This window comes from Vanellus vanellus (assembly GCF_965231255.1).
Source record: "Vanellus vanellus genome assembly, chromosome: 6".
Classification (NCBI taxonomy): domain Eukaryota; kingdom Metazoa; phylum Chordata; class Aves; order Charadriiformes; family Charadriidae; genus Vanellus; species Vanellus vanellus.
Window position 1 is genome coordinate 16714491 of NC_138911.1, and position 15284 is coordinate 16729774.

General features: G+C 39.7%; 1 protein-coding gene across 1 annotated transcript in view; it reads left to right on the forward strand.

Moving 5' to 3' along the window:
• The window catches only part of PTPRJ (protein tyrosine phosphatase receptor type J), a gene marked incomplete at its 5' end in the record, with an annotated part of 81546 nt that overhangs the window by 40189 nt on the left and 26073 nt on the right, over positions 1 to 15284 (forward strand). Inside the window, 2 exons of the mRNA XM_082485004.1 lie at positions 13922 to 13940; positions 14969 to 15136. Of these exons, the coding sequence (XP_082341130.1) occupies positions 13922 to 13940; positions 14969 to 15136 (187 nt within the window). The remainder of the gene's footprint in view (positions 1 to 13921; positions 13941 to 14968; positions 15137 to 15284) is intronic.

Genomic DNA, 15284 nt, shown 5'->3' on the forward strand with positions numbered 1-15284 from the left:
ATGTAGGGCACAAAGGATGTTAATCAGATGAGACAGTTTCAGTAAACCTGCAATATAAATGCTTTAAGTGAGAGTTAACACCACCACATGTGCAATTCATTTTCTTTCATTTAAATATGAAGATTAAATGCTGATAAGTCATATCATCTAGCTTCAATTTTTGAGAAATTGGCTGGGAAATATTCAGTGGTAGATGTTGGATCAAAAACGTGGAAAATGGTACCAGAAACTTTCCCATTTAATTACTGCCTTGTATTGTAGTACTTGTGACTTTCAGTGTGGGATTATCCATGGGCTTAATGACTGACCATGCCATCTACTTCTGCCAGCAAAAAGGTAGTTCTGTTGTGTTTGGTTCCTTCTGTGATTGGATTGTTTCTGCTGGTGTTGGATTCCTGTCTCCAGAGTAGTAGTGTTTGAATTAAAGTAGGTAACTTTATGTTCTCACAGTCCATAATTAAACGTAGTTTTTTGAAGTACATGCATTGCAAAAACTTTTTTTTTTTTGGCACCTACAAAACCCTACCTACCTATTTCTTATAGAATACTTTAATCTTGAAATGTTTTCTATAAACATATTCCTGATTTTAGAGCTATCCCCTGATAAGACATTCTAGTTGATGGTTGGGTTTTGGGGTGTGTGTGTTTGGGTTTTTTTAAGCCATGATCTCGAGAAATGGGTGATGCTATGTCTTCCCTCTTACATGCAACAATGTCATCTATGATCAGGGCTCGTCTTTTTGGCCTGTGTCTGAACCTACTGAGTAACAGTGCAGGGGCACTTGCTGGTCTCTTCTCTGTTTTAAAAGAAGAAGGAAACCCCTTAGTTATCCAAACACTTTTCTGTTTGTTTGGCTTACTTGTAAGGAATGTGCTTTGGTAAGTATCTTTGAGAGACAGAGCAGGGGCTAGGCTCTAAATCTTAAAGTCTGGATTTAAAATGGGCTCTGAACGCAGCCTTCACAACATGCAATTGCTGTTGGAAGAAGCATAGACATAAAACCTGCTGTATGGTGCAGGGGAGAAGGTGTTATAAGAGTGGATTTTAAAACGTTATGAGTCATGCAGACAGGATATATCACCAGAAAAGAAAAGGAGCAAATGTCTTTATAAAGATGTTCAGCCCTTAGGGGTTGTCTAGACATCTGTCTTCATGCCTTTTGTCATCTGGAGATTCATGTGTTCCACTACGTGGTATTCCCTTGACAGAAAAAAGTCTATGGGTACACGTCCATTTTCATAGCTTGAGTCAGGTGATGGATCAGGCATCTTTCTAAACTAGGGCCTTGTCTGCACTAGTGTTTTCTAGCTAATGTGTTTCTCAGTCATTTGAAAAGTCTTTCAGCTTTGCACTGGGCAGTCTGGGTGCAGTGAACAGTCGTCTTTAGTTCAACTTCGCTTGGTATGTCTTCAGTCTCTTTTGTATGTGTCGTCTTAGCTGAATCTTTCATCTTGATAAAACCCTTCTCAGTTAGTGTCTGCAAGATGTCTCCTCACTGATGCTGAAACACAGGATGGAGGTTCTGCCATGCAAGCGAGGGATCAAACCCTGTTGGCACCTCTTGCCGATAAGGCAAATTGGTCCAAAGTGCTTTTTCTTGTTAGTTTGCTTTCTGCAGTTGAACTGTTGTAATGTAGTTGCCATAAGCAGTGATAAAACAGTATCTCCTAGAGATGGTGAGAGGCTGCCGTAGCCTGTGAAGGATGCACTACTCTGTTCTGGTATGTAATCATACTTATAAAAGTTTTACATTCTTTATTCAAACCTGTTTTTCAGGTAGTCACATTTCTGTCAGTATTATATAACTCTGTGACATTTTGACTATCTCTGTTGGAGGCAAGAGGTGCAAAGGAATCCAGCTTGTGAATCACTCTTGGTTTAACCCTTACTGGAATTTGGGAAAAGAGCACGAGACCACTAAGGGGACAGTTCAGGGAAGGTGGTGTAGAAATCTGCACAACCACAATTAAAAGGTACGAGATAAAGAGGTTTTAGCAGCTGGAATGCAACTGACTTTCTCTTCACTGTTATCTTTCTCCCCTACCTGCACATTTCATGCAGGTGAACAGGCATACGGCAGGTAGCAAAGTTCAATTATTTCTGTCATCTGATAAAAGGGTTTGACTTCTGACTCAGCACTCTGACTTCTCACATACTTTTTTAATGTGCTAAACTTTAAAGGCCTAGGAAGATCCCACCCCGTGGCGTGGTGCAGAGTGCTTAAGGCTTGCATAACTCCTGTTTTATATTGCTGCATTACAGGCTTTGCTGTTGGCAAGCAGCAGGTTATAGATAGTTACAGATATGTATGTTATCCCCCTGATCTGGGGGAAATCTGGCTATTACATGAGCAAATACAGTAAATGACTTAGCATTCTGTGACATGCACATAAAATATGATGCAGACACGGAGGACTTAGTTTCATCTTTGTCTTAATGCGAGTTTAATGTGGGTTTAGTATTTGAGTGGGAAGATGAGGCTTTGCCTCATGTGTGCATGGTGAAATGCATCACAGTGAGCTGAAGGGCTTCTCATCTACTGTTCTCCATAGCTCCTGCTCCAAATGTACAGACGCATTTATGTGGGTTTTCTATTCAAAGCTTTGGTACTTGTCAGCCTTAAGCATGCAGATGAGAAAGTTTAGAATTATATTTTTAACAGATCAATCAAAATCCCATTTGTGGCCTAGGCATGTTTTAATGCAATATTTGAGCATTATTTTTCATAGCCTTACCTGTATTATACTTTTTTTTAAAAGCAAATAAATAATAGCAGTGATAGTGCTCCAGCTGGCTTTGTGTATGTCCTTGTTTCCTCCCTGAAAATGATAGAGACGTAATACTTTAGCTACTGCAAAGTATAAAAAATCAAACAGTAAATGTCAAACCAGAAAGAAATGTGTCTGAGATGGAATTGTTTTACTACCATTTGTTATTCTCCTGGTTGGAAATGCTTTGCTGCTGTTTATTGTAGACATTGTTTTATCTTTAACATGCAAAAATCCATATAAACCTGTATGTATATAAATCATAAAGTTCTTGTCCTTCTAGGCTTCCAAGGCATTTTGTAGTGGTGCTGGGAAACTGTTTCTACAGTTTAACTCAAGGTTAGAAAGCTTCTAGAGAAGTAGTGATATTTTTCAGTTTCCGTCTTTGTTGAGGACATAGGAGCAAAAGAGAATACATCTAATGTTTCAAAGACATTGAACATATAATCTGGGTGAAATAAAATCAAATCTATTCTTCTGACTTTCAGTCAAAGAATAATTAATTGAAGGTGTTGAAGATACAACAAAAATGAAGCAGGAGGATGAGGAGTTGCAATTGACTCTAGTACTGGCTACTCTTCTTTCATCCTGCCATTTTGTATATAAGTATTAAGAGAGGCTTGTCTAAAATACTTTGAGGATATCTGGGGGACATCTCTAGACTTGAATTTCTAACTGTCCCGAGTATGCTTTTAAAAAAATAATTTGACTAAATGGGTTAATAACATAAATAGGAAAAAGAGCAATACTGATGATGTGACATACCCCCAATCTCTTCTGCAGTGTTGGTGCCTGACTAGTATTAGTTCTTTTTAATATCTCACTTTTTTTTGGCCACAGTTGTGGCAATAGTTGCTACTACAGACTCTGCCTAAAGTACTTGGAGGATGGTACTGCAATTGTTGCTGCCCCTTTCTGGTTTTCCCAATGGGTAACCATGTCAAATGTTGTGGAGGTCTGTGTCACAAAATTATTCTCAATAGTGCACCACTATTTCTAATAAATCTTCAAAGTGTTTTTAAAATCTTTTGCCAAGGAAATCTGTTAAACAGAAGGCTGCCTGTATAAAATATATATACAAGTGCCTTCAGAAACATAACTTCTATAGAAATTTTCTTTTCAAAATCTTGTGAGTTTTAAATTTGCAAGAACCGTCATCAAGTGGAAGGTGAACTTATGATTTAAATGATTGTGCTTCATCATTAAACTTGCTGGTAGTAGCTATTCATTTAGTGGTAATACAACCAGTTTGGATGACATTGGGTAAATTTAAGGAAAGTTTGTCGTTCACCTAATTGCATTTTTTTAAGGTTATTTTCAGTAATCTTTTATGAAAACTTTGGATTTGTCTGTTAAGACCATGCAATGGAAAGAGGCACGTTTTTGTATTATGGTGATATAGGTGGCAGAAAATCTGTAATTGTATGGAAATAGCAAAGGCTGTGGGAAGCCGTATCAGTGGTATTATTGCTCTAAACAAACGATGACCAAAATGTTGTAAAAATTGATTCTTAGTTTTAAAAGCTTCCTCTGTTTCTTTTTTTCAAGTAGTACACAAGGCTAAGCAAACACTGCACAGTGATACAGTATGTAATTTATTTGAAATGAACATGTTTCTAGACTCATAATAAATAACGTAAACGTATCTTCTTCTTAAATATGAAAGTTTGAAATGAGCTGGTAGCTGTTTGATCTGTATCAGAGCTAAGCCAAACATACAGATCAGCAGGAACTACTTCGTGTATCTTGGAAGGAGAAAGAAGCCATGGATATTACTTTTCTAGAATAAAAAGTTTGCAGCTGGTCAGGCTGCAGTGTCAGTTTGATCTCCAGTTCTGACCCTGCATCACCCAGCCTTTTTCCACCATAACTGGTCCTCCCAGATGGCCATGAAGTTGACCTTTAATAGACATGTCTATTGACTGGTAAGTGAGAGAGAGAGCCCATGTTGTTGTCAGTGAATAACTTCTCATGCAGCCTCGATGTATTCATAGAGGCGAGTCTGGGATGATGGCAGAGCCAATTCTCATTCCTGTTTCTATTCAGCTTCTGTTCAAAGAGGAGAAAGAGAGAGACTCTACCAGAGCCCTAGATGAACTTACTGGAGCTGTACAATGAGATCTTTTGTTCCCTCCCAGGAGTACTACTACATGTTTTGAACGCTTGCAGTCCATTTGTCTTTTGCTACAGTTTAAATTCATTAAAGGATTAAATAGGCTGACAGTTGCAGGCAAACCTCAGGGGTGTCCCCCCAGCCCCGTGTTGCTGCATGTGAAAACAGCGTATGGGAAAACATTGTTTAATCAAATTATTTGCATTTGTGATAATAATTTGATGCTTGTAGATTAGCCAGATCTCTGACTGATTTTACAGTTGGAAAAGGTTTAGCGCCACATTTTTGCTATGAGGCAGCTTGCATTTGTTTTGAAGAAGTTGATCAAATGCTACTTTGCTTTTAGGGCCCATCAAAAAATGTAGATTCAATACAAAACAGTGCAGCTGAAGATGTGGGATGTAGTAAATAAGCTCTGCGAAGAAATTCTAAGGTCCGGGCAGTAATTTACGGTATAAAATTACTTCCCTCGTGACAGGTTTGTGACGCTTGAAGATGCACTGAGTCTGCCTTAGCCAGCTTAGCGTGGTGTCATTAGCTCCCACGACCATATCTGACCTAGCGTTTACATCTACATCCAAACTTTACGGTCTAGTGTGGTCATCCTTTGCCTTGTACTTTCCAGATTATGTCAACTTTTATGGGAATTTAGGCATACTTCACTGCTGTTAGTCACTCAGGCTGAAGTTTGTTGGTTTTATTGGGGCCTCTAGTGGTTTCAAGGCTTCATTACTAAACCAGAGCTGCTGTTTAAGGATGGTGAGGAAGGATTGCTTGCCTGCCTTCCTTTGGGTAGATTTACCCAGCTATGGGGCAAGGGCAGTGCCATGCAGATAATTTATTTGGATTCTAGTGGAACATTTTACATGTAGTTAGAATGGAACGTGCTGAAGGAGCATAAATAAATGGTAATAAACAGTAACAGAGCGTGAAGGAGGAGATGAAGGTTAGCCTGAGAGGTCTCCGTGTAGGGCAGTGATCACAGGCTGGTTTCTCCCAGCTGCACACCTCATTGCTTTTTAAATTAGGAAGTTTTCAGGACCCTGGTAAGGGCAAAAAGATAAACTATCCTAAGAAAAGTATAGAAGTAAGGCAGGAAACAACAAGCCCTGCATGCACCAGCATCAGAACTGCCACAAAAAAAAAAAAAAAAGATTTTCTGTCTAGGAAAGGATTTTCTGTCTAGGAAGACAATTTTGTGTGAGCAAGCTGAAGGCTTTCAAAGGCCATGGTTCTCCTGCCCCCAGATAGGGTGTCATAGATCAAAACTTCGGTCTTTATTTTCATTATAAATCATCTGTCTTGGTGTTGTATGGGAGCTTTTTTATCCGTTTTAAAATCATTTTACAGCTAGTTTTACTTGGAAAACTCTCAAACCAACTCCAGCTCAATGTTTGCCTTGTAAAGTATCTTAACATTTTCCTGAGCGAAGACTGTGTAGAGGCTAACGTGTCCGCCTCAGGAAAGTGAAATCTGCTTGTGATGAGAGACAAACTTGAGAGTCTCAGTTGCTCTCAGCTAAGCAGATCTGAAATAGGGCCCTGTCAGGAAATGCCCCTCATTTTCCTGACTGCTGCAAAGGCCAGGCGGCTGCTGGCTCTGGTGTACATTTTCCATGTTGCCTGGGTGGCAAGCCCTGCTGATTTGAGGACAGTTAGCATTGTGTCAGTGCCACAGGAGCCTTTCTTTTTTTTCTCTTTTTTTTTTTTTGTTCTTCTTTTTTTCATTGTATCCTCCTTCTTCCAGGGTGTGCCTGAGTAATGACTCAGAGTGAAAAAATAGTGCTGTTAAGCTGCATGCAGGAATGCTCCTTGTTCACATAAAATAAAGGTGGATGCTTTCTTAGTTTTGAAAGAAAATGACTGGCAGCGTTAACTGAAAATTCTTATTAAAAGAGGAGGTTTTTCGATGCAGGCATTGCTCATTGCATACCCAGCTGCAGTTCCACCAGTGTTGTGATGATGTGAAGCTCAAGTAGGATAACAATTTGGGTTTTAGTAAGTAGTTGTTTTAAATATTACTCATTGCCATTGTCAAAGAAGCACGCTGTTCTCTTTGTAAACTCCTTCAGCGGGATTGTTTCTGAAGAGACATTACAAGTAGGACTCACTGGGTTATGCGAATAATTTAAACTTGTTGAAACTTCTCAGCTTTTCTCCGGGATGAAGTTTTGTTGTTTTTTTCTCAGTTGGAAGATTGCAGGATGCTTGGAGGGATGCTACTGAACTGTGAGATGGTTTGCAGCACCTGCTGCCTATAGTTCATCAGAACCTGCAGGTTTGGGGGAAACAGAGAACTACTTGGTTGCGTGGAAGGATTTTAAACTGATGTTTGATCTGGAAGCCATTAGAAAGAAGTCTCTAGCACCTCCTAGGGTCAGTGGTGAGAGAGCTATCAGTTTCGATGCGGTTGTGTTTGGCGTCTGGGCCTGTTGTCAGACCATTTCCTACCCAAATCTGTGCTGCTTAGTATTAGGTATTTCTGTTGCTTGTTTGCTTTACACATGAACAGGTAGATGAATCACTTCCTCATACCAAACCACAGGAAAACTTACCCAGGAAATCTTTTCTTTAAGGTAGAACTGAGGAAGGGGAAACAGATCTAACAGGTACAGTTCAGATGAGATCCATTCTATATTTTTCTCTTTATTTTGGATATGTTGCCCAGAAAACTCATTGCTCCTAGGCTAGCCATCTAAGAAGAAGATACAGGTAAAACTTGGAGAAAAATCAAGAGAGGAAGAAAGAACTTTCTCTCCAGTATATTTTACCACAGATTTTCATTCAGTGTCTCATCTTGGCTTTCCTTCAAGGCTTTGTCTTCCCCAACATTTTTAGTTCACTAGAGGTGCTGCACAAACCAGAATCTCCTCATGTGTTTTCATAAAAGCCAGTGGAAAAAATGAAATTTGGTCCCTCTTTGGAGAAAAGCTTGCTTCAGGGAAGACAGGATTTGGAAATGTCAGGGGTAAAATATAAATACATGCAAAGTTGAAATAGTCTTTCCTCTTTCTCATAACTGCATAATAGCTTAAAATAGCCTGTGCCCAGTTGTGTATGGCTGTCGACCACATTAGGGTTTTGCATAGCTTCCTAATACAACATGGTGTCATAAGAGGGTCCAGCCCTACCCAGTTAATAACAAACATCAGCTCATGTTTCTTTCTTCTGGGTTCTGGATCTCCATCTGGTCCCGTGCAGTCTCATTGGCAGAGCTGCTCATTTAAGTTTAAAAGAAGAGAAGATTCCAAATATGTTGCAAAAACTTGGTGCACTGCTTCTAAAATTAGAGCTTTTTTCCCCCAGGATAAACCCACTTAAACCAGACATTCTGTGAAATGGTGTTTTGTGGATGGGCCGTGAGTGCCTGCCTAAGATACCAGAGGGAGAACATGTGCAGCTGACACTTGCCACAGCATATTTTCAGTTTTTCATTGGAAGTGAGTGTGTCATATTATTGAGATCATCTAGAGTTAATTTGCATCAAAAAACCTGTTGTGGGTTACAGTTAAAATTAATTTAGCAGAGTAAATATACACTGGAAAAGGGAAAAAAAATCCCGAACGCCAGCACCAAATCCAGAAAGTAATCCATCTTAAATGAAACTACGTAACATAATTAAATGTGAACTTCTGACTTAGCTTCCAGTTGACTATTTCTTCCTTCAAGTCATAAGGACCTGATACAGGAAGGCTGAGTATTCACAAATGCTATGAAATTGATAACTGAACTGTAAGTGTAGCTTGGAGCGAATCTACAGCACACATTGTCTTTTTCCTTGTCATACAATAAGCACAGGGAAAACACTTGCTTTTCTTGGCTTGGCATATTTTTAATTGCATGTGAATTTCTATGCATTTTACAATATTATAATGGTATAATGATTTGTGCTAGGAAGTTGGCTGCTTAAATGCAGAGAAATGCTTTGCAATTGAAGACTTGCAACATTTTAGAAAGAAATCAGAAAATTGGCAAAATATTATACAAGTACATTTTAGGTCATTTTCCAGTAAGACATTTTTTCACCCCCAAACCCAGAAATTGCTGAAGTAAGGCATGTTACTTGAACTAGGTTCATACAGGTTTAGGTACATAGTTTTATGCCCCAGCTCAGGTGATCTCGTTTTTCTTGCTTGGTGCTGTAAGCCTACAAACTTCATTAATTTGGACATAATGTGGAAATGAATGAGGTGAAATATCCCTGAGATGGGTTGCAAGAGACAGAAACATTACATCTTTCCAAACCCCATCCTGTCTCTGAGACTGTTGTCTCCTGCAGGGAGGTGTCACTCTGCTGATTTACACTTTACACTCCCAGTGAAGTGGGAAGATGTCCCCAGCTGGAGTAGCATTCAATGCCTTACAAATCCTAGAAAAATAGCAAGTATTTGAAAGCTATATGAGTCTGTGGATGCAGTACCTGGGCAATCCCACTTCCATTGTTGTGGGACTTCCCAGTGGCATTTCAGGGTTTAATTTTCACTTATTTTGTGTGACCTTAAATAAAACCTTTCTGTGGGAATGCTTTCTGGCTAAACCTATGCCAAGTATGAAATATCAGAAGTGACAGAGTGGCTGAGTTACTGCGTCTTTGCTGGTTAATGTTTGTCATCTGAGCAGTGATGACTGATAATGTCAACAAAGCAAAGTCTGGAGTCTAAAAACCATCATGATGGTTGCAGTATCATGGCTTGCCCTAAAGCCCATAATTATGGAAGTGGGACAACTAATGGTAGGTGGGCATGGGGGGGGAGGATGGGGGGAACAAGGAAGCAAGACCAGGGTTACTGGGGCAGTGATCTTTAATTATGCTGTTGCTTTTGTGAAAGGGTGTTGAGAAAGAATTTGGAGACTACTGTGATAGCCTGGTGGTGTTTTTGTGGAGCTCCTTCAAACCTGAGAGGATGGGTGGGTGGAGAAGAGAAGAGCTGAAGGTATGCATGTGAAAGATTGTTAGCTTTGACAGGTGTGTGATTAATTTCCTGGCTTTTTGCATCTGAGTCATAAGGCACACACTGGTGAACACACAAGAAATAGTAAGCAGCTGCCTCAAGTAGTATTCTCAGAAAGGATTTGTGGCTAAGGGGGTTTTTTGGTTAGGATTTTTTGGTTTGCTCACTTTGACTGTTGAGCCAGCTTCTTAACCTTGTATTTACATGAGCCAAACCACATTGTTTATTTTGGAAACTGGAGCACCCCCGGCAGGTGGGCTGCTGTCGACAAGGGTTTTCCGCCTGGTGCAGGAACGCTAACTTCGTTGTAGGGTACAGTTTGGCAGCAGAGCCAAGCTGATCTAAAGTCTTGTGGCCAGCAGAAGGGGAGGCACTACTGTATTTCTTGCTGCTGACTGGCTCTTGTGGCTCGCCTGATTCCTGTGTACAGCAGGTACATTTTAAGTCCTGCTCCTGAAAATACCTTAGTCTTAATCTTAGTCTTATCAAATATCAGTGGAACTTGAGCTTCTCAGTCACATAGTATGTTTGAAGATGTTTTCCTGCAGCACATCTTATTTCTTCCTTGATAAGATTACCTGTGAGACTAATAATAATAATAGTTCTTCAATTAAGAGATTCACTGTATACCTGAGGAGGATGGAGCTGAATCCTGCATATCTTACACACCACCAACCCCTGGTCAGTAATAAACTGCACACATAAGGAGTGCAGGACAGACCTTGCACGAGTGCAGATGAATTATTCAGCTCCTCTGGAATATACAGTCTTTGATCGGGCTCTAAGCATGGCTGTGTGACACATGAAAAGATTCATTTCCTGATGACAGTGATGAGTTTGTGTATACACATTTCTCCTGTTGTTCAATTGAAATGTTCAGTGTTTAGCATTTTGCTGTTTTATTTTCTTGGGGAGGAATGTTCCACCCCTACCCCAAGTTCCATTTTTTTGGTTAAAAAAAGCACCCAACTCTGTATATGAATAATATGGATTCATGTAATTGAAAAGAAAAGACGAGATGGCAAGGCTTCTGATTTATTAGATGCAAACACAAAGAGAATCAGGTGTTCAGCGCAAATATCCTCTGAACAGATAAACAAATGTTTTGTATAAATAGCATCTCATTAAGCAATAACATAAGGCTGGAGTACAGTACAGTTCGTGGCTTGTATTGAAAAATACAGCATGGAATGACTGAGTCAGGGAAGCTGACGCTTTGAAATGGGATCATTTGTTTTGCGTGGTTTTGGGTTTCAGAAGGAGTCCTGCCTGCTGCTGACGGGATATGCTTTTTTGAATTTGGTTTGCACATAGGGTTCTGGAAAGTCAGAGGAGTATTGTGAGGGGGTATTGCCCAAGTGTGTGATAAACAAAAGCAAGTAAAATGATGGGAAGCTGTTCATTCATCATGTGACAGAAGTTTTAGCATAACTTTCCTTTTGTTGTTTGACCATCACTAGCAACCAAGTTTTTAGCTGCTTGGTAATAATTTGCCTTTAGTTCAGATGGCTGTAGCTGGGGGTAAAACAGGAATCAACGTGCTTCTTGTTTGAGTTGGCATGGAAGAAATGGGGAGGTGAGAAGCAGGGGTACAGGCAACTTGGTCGTGGCATACCTGTTTCTCATTCATATGATGTCTCTGTTGTTCCTGTTGCTCAGGAAGGATGCTGTGCCCTTGAACTCAAAATCTGGGGAGAAGGAGACAAGAGACTTTGTCATCTTCAGGCAGTTTTACAGAGCAGAAAGTAACCGAAGGACAGGTTGTGAATGGTGTCAGGCTTTTGCTGTTTTGTCAATAGGACTGCAGAAATCACTGTGACTTACTCAGTCCTGTGGTGTCTTGTTGGTTTTGTTCTTCTTTTTTGCAATTTCCCTTTCTTATTAAACATAGCATCTTTGTAGATTGCCCTGCTTTTCAAGGAATCTCACCTCTTGCTCATCATTCAGCAGCTGTTTCCACATAGCGCTCAGCACTTTTGCTGTGAATGCTGCACAGTAGTGTTTTCCTGCCTTAAGAGTGGCTTTTTCCTTTGTAGTCTCTTCTTCCTTGGCCACTTCTTTGTGGACTCTTGACCTGAGTGCAGATGAATGTTTGCGCACTTCCTAACAGCCTTGCAGTTTGGCTGGGCTCTCAAATCTTCAGAAAGGTTGAGGAGGAGTCTCACTCTTGTACAAAGGACTTCAGTGTCCCACATAATGTCCTTTGCGTGCTGAGTTGTCAGTAGGACTGTGCTAGAGAAGACCAGGCATTAGCTCTTTGATGCTTACCAGTGCTCTTTTGCCTAGAAAGTGTGCCCAAACTCTTCTTGCTGTGGCACAAAGACCGTCACGGGAGCTGGAAGGTCGTCTCCCCACTTGAAGCTTGCTTCTGCTGCATTTCTCCTTATTGTAAAGCTGGAGGGGTTGCTTCTAGTGTTGCTTCTAGTCAACTGACCTGACACATCTTTGTGGAGGGTGCTTTTTTGTAGTCTGTCATATGGAGAACAAGATGATTTAATGGTATCCTCTGACTACTTTTTGAGGGTGTGTCTGCTTGGGCCCATGACTGTGATGTGGGGAGCTACTGCTGATGGAGGTACTTGTGGCACCAGCAACGTGAGAGCTGGGGACGAGTGATTTGGGATTCAAGCTTTGCATTGGGTTTTTGTGACATAGCTGCTTTTTTTTTGAGTTAGCTCATGGAATTGTAGAAACAGCTAAGAAACTGTCTAAGGAAACAGGGTGGAAAATAAAAAATGAGACAATTTCAAGTGCTTTAGATAAATGTGTCAACCTCTGCAATCAGCAGGCTTGATGCTTTGTGTGGGTAGGGCCCCATCCGGCATAAAGCTTAGCTGGATTTTCTCGGAGCAATACAGTGTAAGGTCCACTGAAAGGACTAGCCCTTCTGCAGGTGGAAGAGCTGGAAACTGCCTCTGCCTGCACCCACTGTGATGCCAAAAACAGACCCAGAAGTGCACAGGCAGAAACCTCCCATGCCTGCATGCCTCCCTGGCACATGGCAGAGTGACTTGTGGATCCCAAGCACCATGGTGGAGACCTGCCAGTCCCTGGGACACGTGTCTCTGCATACTTGCTTTTGCCTTGTCATGTATAGCTTTACAAGGTGAATAGTTGTATTTAATCCCTGATACAGTTGCTGAAGTAATCAGTTTGTTACCTGACAAAAGTGGCTGCTGCAGGCGGTTGGAGTCAGCTGGCTGTGGAGTCTCAGGAAATCAGTTTTCCTCTCAAGCGTCTGTAGACCTCAGTCTGGAGCTTTTATTTCTCTTTTAGGAGCATTTTGTGCTGCCACCTGGAGGGAGATGAAGAAAACAATTTACAGGCCAGTTGGCACGCTAACAGGAAGGGGAATGGCTTATTCGGAAGTAAAAGCATGAAGTTGAAAGACTAAAAAAACATTTTCAAAGCAAAATTCTGGTGTGCTTGTCAATATTACTAGCAGAGTACTTTAAGGTTGCAGTTAAATGTCAATTGCTGATACTTAATGGATATGTACACATGTCTAAACTAGATTTCAGAATATATACTAAGTGTTTTGAACTTTGGCTATGCTGAATTTGTTTCAGAAAATGCAAAATATTCTTCTGTTAGAAGTAATAATAAAATTTGTACAGCAATAGGATGATAGGAAAAATTAATAAAAAATATCTAATTTGTGTCTACTGCTTTTTGTGGGATCGTGTCAAAGGTACTAACTAAAATGTCTTTCAACTAAGATCTTGTAGGTTTTGCTTTTAAATTTATATGTGCGAAATAATCAGTATAGACCTATGTTATGCAAGCTGGTTTTGTGACAAAATAAACTGGTTGGTTTAAAAAAAAAAAGTGGTAACTAACATTTTATCAGCATGTTTCTTTTTTTCCTCTAATAGTTTGGGATACTTTTGGTGTCATTTTTATGTCAATAGATATTTAGGTACCTCTTTTGCAGGTTGAAAAGTCTGGATTGAAACAACTGATTTTTTTATTTTATTTTTTTTAACTGATTTCTCCTCCATGTGTTAATTAAACCAGTTCTGATTTTATTTGAGCTTCCAGTAATTTTAAAGTTATAACTTCTATTTGTTTGTTTGTTTGTTTTCCAGGTCAGATGTACAATTGCCTGTAAGTATCATTCTGTTACTCAATTATAATTTTTTTGATATAACACTCATTAACTTAATTTCTTTAAGAAAGATTGAACAATATCAGCTAAGTATTTAAAAATTCTTTTCAGGAAGGTTTGTTTTTTTTTTTTTAGAAATAGCATTCAAAAATGTAAACTTGCTTATTTCAGTGACTTTAATTCCTGCAATGTGTTTAAGGATATTTGAAGATATAAATGTGCGCTTTAATCCCTTTGCTTTTCCGTTTGTAAAGAGTTCTGGTAAAATCAGTTACAGATACAATGTGCTTAGGAAGATTGAGAAATATACTTAAAGGCAATACAAAACAAACAAACGCCAAAACAAAAAAAGACACACAGAGTGATACTTTAAGGATTTTCTGGAGTCAGTATAGTGCTGTACGTGCCAAAATGACAAGTACTTGCAGATGAGTTCTACCTTAATGTTGAACATCAGACTTGCGTGATTTAGCCTTTAAATTTTAGGCCCTGAATCAACTCTCTCTGCACTTCAGGCTGCACTGTACCAACCTAAAGTTGTTTTCTGTAAATATACCATTTCTCTTCCTTACTTGTGGGAACACACTGTGTGAATATGAGAACTTTTTTGCTCATACGCTGAGGGGAAGAGACAAAATTGCTATGCCAGGTTAAGTAAAGAAGTTTAGCTTCTGGTAATGCCTGACAAAAATACACACGCAGAATGTGTCTGTGGGTTTGTTCAGTTCTTTTTAAACAAAAATGATCTGAAAAATATCGATCATGGTAGCTTTCATCCAAACCATGAGCAAAGTCAGTGAATGACCAAAAATCATGTGGCAATCTCTTAATCTAAATCAAGTCATCTGACAGAAGTTAAAAGTGCTCAAATGAGAAAATGTGCAATGAAATTTCTGTAGGAGAACAAACTGGGAAACCAGAAGTGACTGCAGGTCTGTGTGTGATATTTATAAATGACTATATTTTCACAAAGAGGAAACACAGACGTTTTGTAAAGATACTTACTGCTTTATATTCTTTCTTTCAGGCACTGAGAATTGCAGTTCAAAAAATGTAACTGTGGAAACAGGAACCAGTAGTAATGATAATTTATCAGTAAACTCTACAAGTGGGAACGAAACCTATGGAGGTGGAGGATCATCCATGGATGTGTCACTATACGACAGCGCAAAAAGTGATCGTAACAATGTAACACGTAAGTGGTTTGGAATGTGACTGGGATGTGAATCTTCAGGGTGTTTTGTGCTTTTGTACTGCATTAGCATTTTACTCCCGAACTGTAGTCCAGAGTGCAAAGAGCATGTGGGGGTGTGGATCCAACTGCTATACTGGAATAGAGAATG